The sequence below is a fragment of the Schistocerca americana genome, chromosome 7 (assembly GCF_021461395.2).
Source record: "Schistocerca americana isolate TAMUIC-IGC-003095 chromosome 7, iqSchAmer2.1, whole genome shotgun sequence".
Classification (NCBI taxonomy): domain Eukaryota; kingdom Metazoa; phylum Arthropoda; class Insecta; order Orthoptera; family Acrididae; genus Schistocerca; species Schistocerca americana.
In genome coordinates, this window is record NC_060125.1 from 229024349 (window position 1) to 229040183 (window position 15835).

The 15835-nt window shown below is 38.4% G+C and overlaps 1 protein-coding gene across 1 annotated transcript in view; it reads right to left on the reverse strand.

Moving 5' to 3' along the window:
• The window catches only part of LOC124621786, a 104375-nt gene that overhangs the window by 73824 nt on the left and 14716 nt on the right, over positions 1-15835 (reverse strand). Inside the window, exons 3-6 of the mRNA XM_047147220.1 lie at positions 15357-15564; positions 15066-15182; positions 8723-8826; positions 7713-7840 (exon numbers count right to left, since the gene is read on the reverse strand). Coding sequence (XP_047003176.1) covers positions 7713-7840; positions 8723-8826; positions 15066-15182; positions 15357-15564 — 557 coding nt within the window. The remainder of the gene's footprint in view (positions 1-7712; positions 7841-8722; positions 8827-15065; positions 15183-15356; positions 15565-15835) is intronic.

Sequence of the window (15835 nt, forward strand, 5' to 3'; positions counted from 1 at the left end):
GCAAGTCCCTTCGCATACTCTGTGTAAAATCGAACTGGTATCCCATCAGGTCCAAAGGCCTTTCCTCTTTTGAGTGATTTTAATTGTTTCTCTATCCCTCTGTCGTCTATTTCGATATCTACCATTTTGTCCTCTGTGCGACAATCTAGAGAAGGAACTACAGTGCAGTCTTCCTCTGTGAAACAACTTTGGAAAAAGACATTTAGTATTTCGGCCTTTAGTCTGTCATCCTCTGTTTCAGTACCATTTTGGTCACAGAGTGTCTGGACATTTTGTTTTGATCCACCTACCGCCTTGACATAAGACCAAAATTTCTTAGGATTTTCTGCCAAGTCAGTACATAGAACTTTACTTTCGAATTCATTGAATGCCTCTCGCATAGCCCTCCTCACACTACATTTCGCTTCGCGTAATTTTTGTTTGTCTGCAAGGCTTTGGCTATGTTTATGTTTGCTGTGAAGTTCCCTTTGCTTCCGCAGCAGTTTTCTAACTCGGTTGTTGTACCACAGTGGCTCTTTTCCATCTCTTACGATCTTGCTTAGCACATACTCATCTAATGCATAATGTACGATGGTTTTGAACTTTGTCCACTGATCCTCAACACTATCTGTACTTGAGACAAAACTTTTGTGTTGAGCTATCAGGTACTCTGAAATCTGCTTTTTGTCACTTTTGCTAAACAGAAAAATCTTCCTACCCTTTTTAATATTTCTATTTATGGCTGAAATCATTGATGCCATAACCGCTTTATGATCGCTGATTCCCTGTTCTGCGTTAACTGTTTCAAATAGTTCGGGTCTGTTTGTCACCAGAAGGTCTAATATGTTATCGCCACGAGTCGGTTCTCTGTTTAACTGCTCAAGGTAGTTTTCAGATAAAGCACTTAAAAAAATTTCACTGCATTCTTTGTCCCTGCCACCCGTTATGAACGTTTGAGTCTCCCAGTCTATATCCGGCAAATTAAAATCTCCACCCAGAACTATAACATGGTGGAGAAATCTACTCAAAATATTTTCCAAATCATCCTTCAGGTGCTCAGCCACAACAGCTGCTGAGCCAGGGGGCCTATAGAGACATCCAATTACCATGTCTGAGCCTGCTTTAACCGTGACGTCGTGTTATGACTCAAACTGTGCGCAATAGATTGCATGGTGCACAACTTCACTCCCAACATCCATGGCGAGGTCCATCTTTGGAACCACGGCACCATGCAGTGTGGTACAGATGGGCCCAACAACATGCCAAATGGACGGCTCAGGATTGGCATCATGTTCTCTTCACCGATGAGTGTCGCATATGCCTTTACCCAGACAATCGTCAGAGACGTGTTTGGAGGCAACCCGGTCAGGCTGAATGCCTTAGACACACTGTCCAGTGAGGGTAGCAAGGTGGATGTTCCCTGCTGTTTTGGGGTTGCATTATGTGGGGTAGACGTATGCTGTTAATGGTCATGGAAGGTGCCGTAATGGCTGTACAATACGTGAATGCCATCCTCTGGCCAACAGTGTAACCCTATCGGCAGCATACTGGTGAGGCATTCATCTTCATGGGCGAGAATCTGCACCCCATTGTGCACATCTTGTGAATGACTTCCTTCAGGATAACGACATCGCTCAACTAGAGTGGCCAGCATCTTCTCAAAACATGAACCCTATCGAACATGCCTGGGATAGATTGAAAAGGGCTGTTTATGGATGACATGACCCACCAACCACTCTGAGGGATCTACGCTGAATCGCCATTGAGGAGTGGGACAATCTGGACCAACAGTGCCTTGATGATCTTGTGGATAGTATGCCACGACGAATACAGGGATAAACCAATGCAAGAGCACATGCCACTGGGTATTAGAGGCACCGGTGTATACACCAATCTGGACCACCACCTCCATAGGTCTCGCTGTATGGTGGTACAACATGCAATGTGTCGTTTTCATGAGCAATAAAAAGGGCGGAAATGATGTTTATGTTGATCTCTATTCCAATTTTCTGTACAGGTTCCAGAACTCTCGGAACTAAGGAGATGCAAAACTTTTTTTTTGATGTGTGTATATATTTTATTTCATGTGCTGTTTTGTTGCCTTGAATATTTAACCCTTTCAGACCTGATTTTTTATTCACTTATTTAAAAAATATCTGACAACATTTTTACATGCAGGTGAGTCTCCTGACAACATTTTTCTAAGAAAAACTTTCATTTGATCCCTAGTTTTCTAGATATTTAATGTACACAATTGTGTTCATCAGGTCTCGAGCTTCATGTCACACATTACGGAGGTTAACACTATGGATCAAGTATACCACTCTTTATTTCACTTTAAAACAGAAGAAACAATAAAAATAATTTCAAATTACAGTTCTTATTTAAACAACAATGGTCAAAACACTGATTTTAAGGTTTTGTATGAAGCTGCAAAAAAAATTTCTGTCCTTTTGGAGACATAAATGAACTTTACATTTTCTGCACTGAATTCTAGGGCGCCCTGTACATTTTGGAAATTTGGAACGACTTGGAGCTCGTACATCATGCAAAGGCAAATGGTCAATGGAATCAAACTGCATCTCTGTAGCTGGTCATAATTCTCCTCTTTTTCTTGGTATACCTCTCATGTCGGAAACCAGTCCTTCATCAGACAGACGCCCCCTCTTCTTTTCACTGGCACAGTATCAATCCATCTGCTACCCTGATACGAAAGGAAAGAAGGTCCATTTGCTTCTTCTTTGGGATAGACAGGTTGTCTGCATCTTGTCTGTGTACCAACCAACTTTGTGCGATGGCAGAGTCAACAGCATCAAAAATCATACGGAAAGGCCATTTTCGAGATCTGATGAAAACTCTGTAGTAGCTTATCAATTGATCAAATAGTTCCACACCATCCATTGCATAATTATATCTTCTCAATATTTCAGGTCTTTCTACTTTCACATATTTGTGGTGTTTTTTGTCCCAGCACTCAACTTCATCCACTGAGCCTTTACCAACAAAGTTTGAACAAATACAACTGGACAATAGTCTAACCACTTACACATGGTAATGTCATCAGCACTAGTGATTTCTTCTCAGTAACCTCTGGTTTCTGGTTTGTTTTATTATTGTTTTATCATCTGAAAAAGGCAAGTTCTTTCCAAATCTGTTTTGACAGACATTACCTGCTGCATTGATGCCTTGAGATTTCAGAACTTGAAACAGATGATAAGGTGAAAAGAAGTTGTCAAAGTATAATTTATGACCTTTAGCCTACCTTTTGAGAGTGGAACAGAAAATTCTAAACCAACAGCAGGAACTAATCCAAATTTTTTACAGTATGTGGTATTTAGTTCAGTTGTAGCACCTTGATACAAAAGGAAATCATGCACTGTTCCACTCTTTTCACATGAAGACTTTGATTCCCCATGGACTTGGTTTCCCTTTGACATACTGCTTTGCAGAAAACTTCCCAGTGAAAGGAATAATTCCTTCACTGACACAAACATTCTCTTCTATAGGAAGTTCACTGCAGCGTTTTCGAATGGCTGAGTAAATTGGCCTGACTTTGTAAAATTTATCTTTATTTTTAGGTGGCTTTTCCAGATTGTTCACCAAGTGTAAATTTGTTCATAATTCTAAAAATCTGTCTCGTGACATGTTTTCCCAAAACACATTTACCTTCAAGCTTGTATCCCAATACATTCATAATCTGGGAAATTTCAAGGTGCCAGTCAATATATGCAAACCAAATAGCATCTCTAGTGCTTGAGGAGTTGTCTGCTTGAATGAGGATTTGCCTCATTGTAATCCATAAATATAAGTATGTGGTGCCATGTTAGTGAACAAGTCATCTGGTAGGCTATATATCATTTGAAGTATTGCATTGGAGAACACAAGAAAGATTCTTCAAAATTTGGAGCTTTGTATCTTTCTGCCATGGTACTTAGAGGCTTTCGTTTCTATTTTATTGATTCTTTAGGTGTCACCATTATGTTGTCACACAGGTTATTCAATTCTGGGTTGTTTTCATTGCATAAATAGTTCATTTCAACATCCACAACCTCTCCATCATCTTCATCTTCAGATATGGTGTCTCTAGACACATCATTCACGCCCACTTTATTTGCTCCAACACGTTTTACTATTTGTGGAGCTTGCCTTTCAATAAGTGGTACACTGTCTTCCTCATCTCCACTCAAACTAAAGTCAGAAACACCACCATTTTCAATTATGTCCATAATCAAGTCCCAATCTTTCTCCACAGAAAGACATTCCTCATCCATATTTGTAAGTCAGAAGCCAGCAATATAAAATAAAATCATATGTACAGGTCACTTATTCTCCTCCTTGCTGCTGGTACTGAAATTAATGGAAAAATTACCACACACAACTACCATAGCCATGGAAATATAGCTGATACACATTTTAGGTTATTTTTCTTATTTTACACCATTAGGGACCTGTTGTGCACAAATGTGTACATTAATCTTACCTGGTACATAACACAAATATGAATTGAATGAAATTGCTGAAAATTCCACTGAAAGAATGTCTAATGTTTCCAAAAGAAGGAAACCACACAAAATATTCATAAACAAAACCTACAATATGACTATCATAGCAATAAAGTCAACGAGTAATGGCTTCCCACAGAGATAAAACACCAGAGAGTATATTTTACTATGTGGTTCACAGACTGCTCACAAGAGAGCAGCAGCTGCTGGAGCATGGCTAAAAGAAACATACACAAATGTGCACAGTGGGTTTGGATGCACCTGACATTTCTTGTCAGCGAAATATTAGTGAACAATCTTTATGTACACAATTGTGACCACCAGGTCTGAAAGGGTTAAGAATCTATGATAATTCCATGCCTTGTGAAAGACTGTGCAAACAGTTAATAAGATTAGGTGCTATTTCTTTCATATTTCAGCGCTATTAGTTAATAAAAGACAAAAAGTACCCCTCCTCCTGCCTCTACCCCCAGCCTGCACACCAACACACACACACACACACACACACACACACACACACACACACACACACACAGGGTGTTCCAAAGCTTTTGCATCAAAAATCTAGGAGCGATACGAGGGCAGTTCAATAAGTAATGCAACACATTTTTTTTCTCGGCCAATTTTGGTTAAAAAAACCGGAAATTTCTTGTGGAATATTTTCAAACATTCCCGCTACGTCTCGTATAGTTTCATTGACTTCCGACAGGTGGCAGCGCTGTACGGAGCTGTTAAAATGGCGTCTGTAACGGATGTGCGTTGCAAACAACAGGCAGTGATCGAGTTTCTTTTGGCGGAAAACCAGGGCATCTCAGATATTCATAGGCGCTTGCAGAATGTCTACGGTGATCTGGCAGTGGACAAAAGCACGGTGAGTCGTTGGGCAAAGCGTGTGTCATCATCACCGCAAGGTCAAGCAAGACTGTCTGATCTCCCGCGTGCGGGCCGGCCGTGCACAGCTGTGACTCCTGCAATGGCGGAGCGTGCGAACACACTCGTTCGAGATGATCGACGGATCACCATCAAACAACTCAGTGCTCAACTTGACATCTCTGTTGGTAGTGCTGTCACAATTGTTCACCAGTTGGGATATTCAAAGGTTTGTTCCCGCTGGGTCCCTGGTTGTCTAACCGAACACCATAAAGAGCAAAGGAGAACCATCTGTGCCGAATTGCTTGCTCGTCATGTGGCTGAGGGTGACAATTTCTTGTCTAAGATTGTTACAGGCGATGAAACATGGGTTCATCACTTCGAACCTGAATCAAAACGGCAATCAATGGAGTGGCGCCACACCCACTCCCCTACCAAGAAAAAGTTTAAAGCCATACCCTCAGCCGGTAAAGTCATGGTTACAGTCTTCTGGGACGCTGAAGGGGTTATTCTGTTCGATGTCCTTCCCCATGGTCAAACGATCAACTCTGAAGTGTATTGTGCTACTCTTCAGAAATTGAAGAAACGACTTCAGCGTGTTCGTAGACACAAAAATCTGAACGAACTTCTCCTTCTTCATGACAACGCAAGACCTCACACAAGTCTTTGCACCCGAGAGGAGCTCACAAAACTTCAGTGGACTGTTCTTCCTCATGCACCCTACAGCCCCGATCTCGCACCGTCGGATTTCCATATGTTTGGCCCAATGAAGGACGCAATCCGTGGGAGGCACTACGCGGATAATGAAGTTATTGATGCAGTACGACGTTGGCTCCGACATCGACCAGTGGAATGGTACCGAGCAGGCATACAGGCCCTCATTTCAAGGTGGCGTAAGGCCGTAGCATTGAATGGAGATTACGATGAAAAATAGTGTTGTGTAGCTAAAAGATTGGGGAATAACCTGGTGTATTTCAATGCTGAATAAAACAACCCCTGTTTCAGAAAACAAATGTGTTGCATTACTTATTGAACTGCCCTCGTAGATCATGTGGAACAAGTTTTGTTAGAAAGAAAATGTGGCTGATGCTTCTTGGTGATGCATATCGCTAGCAAATACTGAACCTCAGACAGCAGAATGTATGGTGCTGCTGATAGACACATATAAAAGTAAACTATTTTCTAGCTTTTGAGCAACTAATTTCTTCTTTGGGAAGAAGAGAGAGATAACTTAAGAAGGAAGAGCAGATCACTCAGACTTCAGAATAAGACGGACTCACATGTTGTGAGATGGGGGGAGATAAAGATGAAGGGAGAGGTGTCAGAGAGAGAGAGTAGGAGGTCAAAGATAGTATACTACCAAGCACTGTGCCAGCTTCAGTCCAGAGATGATCAGGGCAGAGTGAGAAGCAACGATGGATTAGGCATTACAGGAAGAGAAATGAATAGTGCAACTGAAAAATATAATAATAGTATGAATGAGAGCAGGGAGGGAAGTGAAATTAAAAAGTAAAAGCAATAAATAAAATAATGACACATACACATAATTCAAAAGGATGACAATGACAAAAAAAAGAGAAGGGGGAAGGTTCTAGAGAGCAAGTTCCCATCTCTCGAGTTCAAGGAAATTAGTACCAGGTAGGAGGACACAAATAACTAAAGTGGTGTAGCAGTCACTCTTGATCTTCAAGTCACTCTCTCAAGCATGTTCAGCAGTTGGGTACTTCATGTTCCAAACAGATAATTTATCTTTGCCCACTCGTGTGTTCTGACACTAGTGGCGGTCATACCTATATAGAACAATGCACAGTGGACACAAATTAGTTGATAAACAATAGATGTGGTTCTGCAAGTTTCTCTGTCTTTTATATTGTAAGATTTACCTGTGTTATGGCTGGGGTACGGGTAGCGAGTGGGGACAACATGGGGCAGGTTTTACAGCAGGAAAGATTGCAACAGTAGGAATCTTGGGGGTAATAGTTTGGGAATGTTATATATCATGTGATGTTCCTAAGAGTCTACAGGCACATTCGTCCGATGTTTTCACAGTTATTTGCAATTTTGTTTTTGCAATGAAGAATAACCAGTACTCCAGGAGCGGCTGAGCAGCGCTGCTGCATGGTGGCAGTAGTCAGTGTAGACCAGGATGATGCTGTCGCATCTGGAGTGCTGGTTATTCTTTGTTTTTTAATGTCCCTGTTAACACATATCAATAACACAAATTTCACTCTAGGCTAATTTGGGACCACTCTATTAAACGGGCCTGTAAAATTGTGCTTTAAAAATCATTTTGTTTGTAAAGGAAAACAAACCAATATATATATATTTGATTTTTCTGATGGTGTATTACATGGAGAATACCTGGTAATTTTGTGCTCCCTTGCCATTATAGCTTGCGTCCCAACTGCTTCCTTCAGCTGCATGGAAAGGCCTGCTCGCACTGATTCTACAACAGCAGCTGTGCCACCTTCTTCTCTGAGCTCTGTATCCTGCACAGTCAACAGACCCATATTAGAAAACTAACATCACACATTATACAACAAGTATAGAATTTTCATTTTTTCTTAACGGTAATTTAGAAGACATTTCAGTACATCAAACTTGAAAAGTGACATTATTTGCTGAAAGCCCCCATCTTGGGTTGCTCTGTCATCTGGTACAGTCTTTCTAGCTGAGACCACTTCGGTGAATTGCACATATTTGTGATGAAGATGAGATGTAATCATTAGGGCAACACAAAAACCCAGTTGCTGAGTCAAAAAAATCTTTGACCTGGCCAGGAATTGAAACTAGAATCTCACAATTTAGGAGTAGCAACGCTAACCACTTGACCATGGGCTGTAGACTATTGATGTTATGAAAGATAATCAGGAAAATAACAGAAATACAAGAAGTCAAATAATGAAATATACATTTTGGCACACACCCATATCCCATATTATATTTATATACAAGGCGAATGCCTTTACATGAGTTCTAAATTGTAATTTTGAAATACTTCATATTCTTTACTTCAGTCCTCTTCCATTAACAGCATGTGGAATACATCTCTAAATGAATAAATTTCCTAGCAGAAATTTCTTACCAATCTCTTTATGCATTCACAGCATATCTCTGGCTTTCCAACATATAAAAATACTTCTTTCTCTTCATCTCTGCCACAAGTAACATTATTAATTTAACTGTATTTTGAAAATGCTTAGATTTCTCCAAATAAGTGTCAGCTTCAAATGCTAATAGCTAACTTTCAGTGTCATTTTTGTTCACTAATAGCTATTAGAAGCAGTATTTTCTTTATAAGTGAATAAACATTCATGGAATCAGCAAACACTCTATTATCTAAAGTAACTCTAATTACAAGGAAATCACACCTGTAAGTATCGATGGCCATCTCTAGTTACAAAGAAAACTGTGCCACCTCCGCAGCCATTAGGTACAGGATTGTTGAAAAGAACTTTCTTAGCCACCAGTACACCTGCAAAATTACATTGATGATAGAGTTTTGAGTGAAATATCAGTTTTGTTTAAATAGCATCTTACAGCAAAATTGTTGTATAAAAACAACTGTTTTTGGTGATGTTATAGTTTAATGTGAATACAATTATCAAAGATCCATCCCACTCTATGCACAACACAAAAATTACATCACATTGCACTGCATATATCACCCAATATTTATGACTATGTTGTGCCTATACTCGAACTTCAACATATAACTTTAGTAAGATGGTGCTGCATCAATTGCACACATGTTTTATTCTGTTTTGCTTCAGGAAAAAGGAGTTTTGTCAATATCAAGCAATTGTAACTACATGTAGTTCTGTGGTCTCTGTATTGCATATTTGCAAGAAACCCATTCTCTAAATAAACCTCCATTTGTTGTCTCATCTTTCGAATATTATTATTATCTGATAGGCAACAGAAACTGAAAAAAGGAGGTTTGCCACTATCCTTAAGCTCAATTGTTCTTTTCTTTTACTAAGCACAGGGTATGGGAAAAGCAGGATAAATGCTAACACTTATATGCCTGAAGATTTATTCATTCATTCACGCATTATGTTCTCTCAATCTCAACTTGAAAAGAACCTTCAGGGATGTGAAACGAGTCAAGTTATACATTAACAGGCAGATGCAATCCCTGCTGGCTGCTTCTGTGAATTATACTAGTGAAAGCAAAGTATGACTAGCACAATCTTTTACTCACAGCAAACAAGTTTTAGTAGATTAGTAAAGTGTAGTAAAGTCATACACTTATACTCTTGAAAACTTGTAATTAAACTATTTAGTAATAAAAATGATAAAATATTCATGAAAATACCCAAGTACAAAATTTTTGATCATTGTCAGAACATAATTAAATTGCATAATATTGTTTTCAAGGTCTTTCTATACAGGAAGCTACTGCTGCTATATAATACCTCAAACAAATCATTTTAGTTTTACACACATCACTATCAGCTCTCTATATGTTGGTAAAAGAAGGATATATCTGATACAAATGTTAGAATTAAGCAGATTTCACTTTCCTGAGTCCAAGTATTCACATCCATTTTAGGTGTGGATGATAATATATTATAAAAAACAAAATGCCATAACTTACCAAACGAGAAAGTGCTGGTATGTCAATAGACACAATAAAAAACACACAAACACACATACAAATATTCAAGCTTTTGCAATCCAAGGTTGCTTCATCAGGAAAGAGGAAAGGAGAGGGAAAGACGAAACGATGTGGGTTTTAAGGGAGAGGGTAAGGAGTCATTCCAATCCCGGGAGTGGAAAGACTTACCTTAGGGGGAAAAAATGACAGGTATACACTTGCACATGCACACACATCCATCTGCACATATACAGACACAGGCAGACATATGTAATTGCAAAGAGGTTGGGCAGAGATGTCAGCCGAGGCGGAAGTAAGAGGCAAAGATGTTGTTGAATGACACGGGAGGTACGAGGGGCGGCAACTTGAAATTAGCGGAGGTTATTCTATTGTGTGTTTAAATACTTGGGGAATTTCAATTTCCTGACAAATATGCACTGGCAACCTGTTACAGACTCTGTCCCCAGAATACGAAACTCCATTCTGAACCCTTGAGAGGGATGCATAGCCCACAGGCAAATTATTTCTATTTATAGTATTATGGTTGAAAACTGCTGAGTTCATCCTAAGTTCCCTCTTGTTATCAACCACAAATTCCTTTCAGGCACAGACTTAGAAAGCATTGCTCGTGCGAATCTCAGCTTTCTCTTTTCTTGTGTGACATCCTGAGAACTATGGATGAGGGCCAACAGGCAGATTCCATATTCCTAGGTTTCCAGAAAGCATTTGATGTAGTGCCCCACTGTATACTGTTAATGAAGGTATGAGCATATGGAATAGGTTGCCACATGTGTGAGTGGCTCAAAGACTTCTTAAGAAACTGAACTTACATGTCGTTTCCAATGGTGAGTGTTCACTAGAGACAAGGGTATTATCAGGGGCACCCAGGGAAGCGTGACAGGACTTCTCTTATGCTCTGTATACATAAATGATCTGGAGGAGAATGTGAGCAGCAGTTTGGTGATGACACTATGGTGTATGGGAATGTGTCATCATTGAGTGATTGTAGTACATGGACTTAGACAAAATTTATAGTTGGTGTGATGAACAGCAGCTTCCTCTAAATATAGTAAAATAAAAGTTAAGGCAGATGAGTAGGAAAAACAATCCTGTAATTTTTTAATACAGAATTAGTAATGTGCTATTTGGTGCAATGGCATCAATGAAATATCTGGGCAAAACATTGCAGACCCTTGAAATGGAACAAGCATATACAGAAGATAGTAGCAAAGGTTAATGGCAGACTTTGTTTTATTGGGAGAATTTCAGGAAAGTGTAATCATCTATAAAGGAGACAGTGTATAAAACACTTGTGTAACTTGTTCTTAAGTGCTGCTTGAATGTTTGGGATCCCCACCACATCAGATTACAAGGAAACATTGAAGCAGTTCAAGGGTGTGCTGCTTGATTTGTTACCCATAGGTTTGATCAGCACATATGTACTACGGAGATGCTTCACGAATTCCAGTGGGAATCCCTGGAGGGTAGACAATGTTCTTTTCGCAAGGCACTAATGAGAAAATTTAGAGAATTGGCATTTGAGGCTGACTGCAGAACAGTTCTATTGTTAGCTACTTAAATTTCACAAAAGGATGACAAAAATAAGATAAGAGAAATTAGGATTCATACAGAGGCATAGTTGTACTAGAACTGAGTTCATGAAATCATATACTGAGTCCCGAGTATAGAATGGAAGCTAAATTGAGCTCTGGTTAAAATGTTATTCTCAGAAGTATGGTTCAGTGTTCTCTTATAAGCTACTCGCTCAAATAATTTTGAGAACATGGGGAGAAATAAGATCCATCTGTAATTAGTGGTCAGTTGCTTATCTCTACTTTTGTATATTGGTGTTACTAATGCATGCATACTTCAGTCTTTCAGGAAATACTCTTGATTAAAAAGGTAACTCAAGGATGGTGTTACCAAGTCAGCACAAGATTCTCATACTTTCGCTGAGATAGCACCACATTCAGAAGAGTTGCTACTTTTTAGTGACGTAATGATGTAATGATTATTGTGACCCTAACAGATGATTTGGCAAAACTGATGTCTGGTAGTAGAGTATGCATTAACTGTCTAAGTAAGTTTATTGGATCTACTTTTGATGGAAGATTTTTTTGTGCCTGTGTTTTCAGCTACTGTTATTTAATTTAGTAGATAATATTTTAATTTCATATCATTTGTCTTGCTGCTACACTGCTTGGGAGTTGAATACCATTGGTCTTGCCCAGTTAATTTTTTTATGCCTAATAATGCTCTAAATTGTCCTTGCCTTGTTCTATGAATTTCAAATTTTTTGTGCATTATATAAGGTTTCTGCCTTTCTGATGGTTAAGTCATGATTAATGCTAGGTCCTTGCATTAAATAAAGCACTCTCTTCCTAGTGCAAGATATTTTGAGTCCAGATGTTAGCCACCATTTTTCTTTTCTTGCGCTGTAAATGGCCTGCTGTAAAGGAAAACTTGATTCATAATGTCGTAAGAATATTTTTAGGAAAGAATTAAGTGCAAATGGTAAATTTTTCCCCATTTTTTATCCTATAAAGTCTCTATGAACAGTGCAATTGAGTCAGTATTTATAATTCTGTACAATTTCACTTTTCTTTTCTTAGATAAACCTCTCTGATGGGGATGCACAGTTGCTATAATCATCATCAGATAAACCACTTATTATGGAGCTTACATCTATTTCATTACAAACAGATGGGCTTAGAAATAAATTATCAATTCCTGATGCACTATATCCTTCTACTCTTGTTGGGAATGTTACTGTGAAGCTCAAGCGAAATCTGGGCATCATTAATTCTGATTGACCTAAATCAGAAGTGTCAGAGATGAAATCTATATTTAAAGCTCCACAGACAGTACTTTCCAGTTATTTCTGCTAAGTCTTATTAGTACCCCCTCTAACTGATAATGAAGCTTAAACCGTTTCCTACTGGAGGACTATAGGCTGTCATAACTGCTGTATTGCACATTTCCAAGATTGTTACTGAAGTAAGCAGTCAAATAGCTGTTCAATGTAGTATTCACAGAAGTCCATGGCCTGGGCCTTTATTCCACTATTTGTGTAGATGGCCACTCCCAATTTCCTCATTTTACACCTACAGCAATATGATACTAACTTGTATCCATCTAGGTGAATTAAAGATGAAGATCTGTTATGCATAACACATTTGTAAGAAATACTTTGTTATTGAACAAGCTACTTATCTTTTGGTGGAAAAATTCAGATGTAAAGTATAATGATCGTTAACTTTTGTACAGTTCAACCTGCAATTTTTTGTTTCTAACAAACATGTACCAACAGTGATGTCATGTTTTATAAGACAGCTGCATAACAATAATTCTCTGTTCTCTTCATTGATAACTTAATGAAATAAGCAATAGAATTACAATGCAATAACAAGCCATGTGGTCAATAATGTGGTAGTACAGGGCTATTACAAATGATTGAAGAGATTTCATAAATTCACTGCAGCTCCATTCATTGACATATGGTCACGACACACTACAGATACGTAGAAAAACTCATAAAGTTTCGTTCGGCTGAAGCCGCACTTCAGGTTTCTGCCGCCAGAGCGCTCGAGAGCACAGTGAGACAAAATGGCGACAGGAGCCGAGAAAGAGTATGTCGTGCTTGAAATGCACTCACATCAGTCAGTCATAACAGTGCAACGACACTTCAGGACAAAGTTCAACAAAGATCCACCAACTGCTAACTCCATTCGGCGTGATATGCGCAGTTTAAAGCTTCTGGATGCCTCTGTAAGGGGAAATCAACGGGTCGGCCTGCAGTGAGCAAAGAAACGGTTGAACGCGTGCGGGCAAGTTTCACGCATAGTGATGTGAAAGATTCAGTGTTTAAACCTCCTCTACCAAGAAATGTGCCAGAACTGCGAGCTCGCATCAACAATGCTTTCGAACTCATTGATGGGGACATGCTGCGCCGAGTGTGGGAGGAACTTGATTATCGGCTTGATGTCTGCCGAATCACTAAAGGGGCACATATCGAACATTTGTGAATGCCTAAAAAAACTTTTTGAGTTTTTGTATGTGTGTGCAAAGCATTGTGAAAATATCTCAAATAATAAAGTTATTGTAGAGCTGTGAAATCGCTTCAATCATTTCTAATAACCCTGTACATGTTAATAACTTTAATACAAAGTATTAATGTTCCACAATAGCATTTATTTAAAAGTTCGTTATGAACCAGATTTCAGCTTCTTAGGCCATCATCAGATAACTTAATACTAAACAGATAGTCCACACAACTTCAGCGACAATTCAAAGCCATACAATGATACGTGATATTTTATGACTATACCGATACAAGACACAAGTATAATGTAAGACCTAAACAGTCACTGAACAAATAAATCTTATATTATAATATATTTAAATACTGAAACTATGTGAGTGTAATGCCAAAAATGTTCTAAAAGTGATTAATGGCACAGACTACAGTGTCATGTGGATAAACTGCTGAATGAGACAAACAGGCCAAATAAAGGGGGGGACCTGTTCATCACATCCTCCAGCTTGTCCATACAACAGCCTGTCATTACTCACTTGTACATCATTTTTGGCTTATATATTCACATAGTTTAAGTATTTGAATATACTGTAATATAGATTTATTTGTTCAGAGTCTCTTTAGGTCTTACGTTATGCTTGTGTTTTGTACCGATATAGTCATACAATATCACATAACTTGGTTCAGCTATGAATTCTTGCTGGAGTTGTGTGGACTTTCTGTTTAGTATTTAATTATATGACAATGGCCTGAGAAGCCAAAAGCCAGTTTATAACAAAGTATAAATAAATATTATTGTTGAACATTAATACTTTGTATTCGAGTTATTAGCATGTCTATGTTCCTCCAAGAACAAACAGAATATTCCTAAAATATTGACATTGTATATATACTCTTTATACATACATTATAACTATGTTCTTGGGAACTAATGGATTATTTCAGAAGGCTAAAATATTAGATTCCGAGTGTTTTTCACACAAACATGCACAAATGACACACATTTTGTGCATTTCAATCATCTGTTCAATATTTTCCTGATAAATGTTACCTGATGAATTGCTCAGAATGGACATACCTGGTGACTGAACACCTCCAACAAATTTGTGGACAGAAAAGAACATAGCATCTTTGTGGACGGCAGTCTCATCGACGCCAGGCAAAATGGGGTTCATGTCAAGTTTAACATAAGGAGCTGCAAGGAAACACACACATAAATTTTGAGTTAGTTGCAAATAAATATAAATTTTTGGTGTAAATAAAATAATTAACAAATAGTATAGTTGGTTAGAACTATTGTGAATTATCAACAATAGTGTCTGAATTAAAAGGTGTGACAGAATATTATGATACACTGGATATAACTAACCTGCAGAAGCATAATCCCAAAATGCAAGAGCACCATACTGATGTAATAGAAGAGTTGTGGCGATATCATCAGCAAGGACACCAGTAACATTGGATGCTGCAGAAAAGCATCCAATGAGCTTTGGCCCAAGACCATGGTGTGCTTGCAACTGCTGTTCTAGATCTACAAGGTCAAGGTGGCCTTCTTTAGTTTCTCTGATTCGAACGATCTGCAGCAGAAAATATGTCCCACATATCACAATAATTCTGTAAAGCAGTTATGCACATACACGTAGCAGCTTCTTAAAAATAAATACTGCTGTTAACTGCAATTAAGACATAAATACAGCACTGTTCAGTCTTAAATTTCTGAAATGTTAAACTACACAATACATTTAGCACATATACATCATAATGATTTGAGATTTTGTTTCTGTTCTTGAAAAAATAAGAAATCAATTTTGTAGCATTTCACACTCTAAGCAATTGAAAAACAGTACA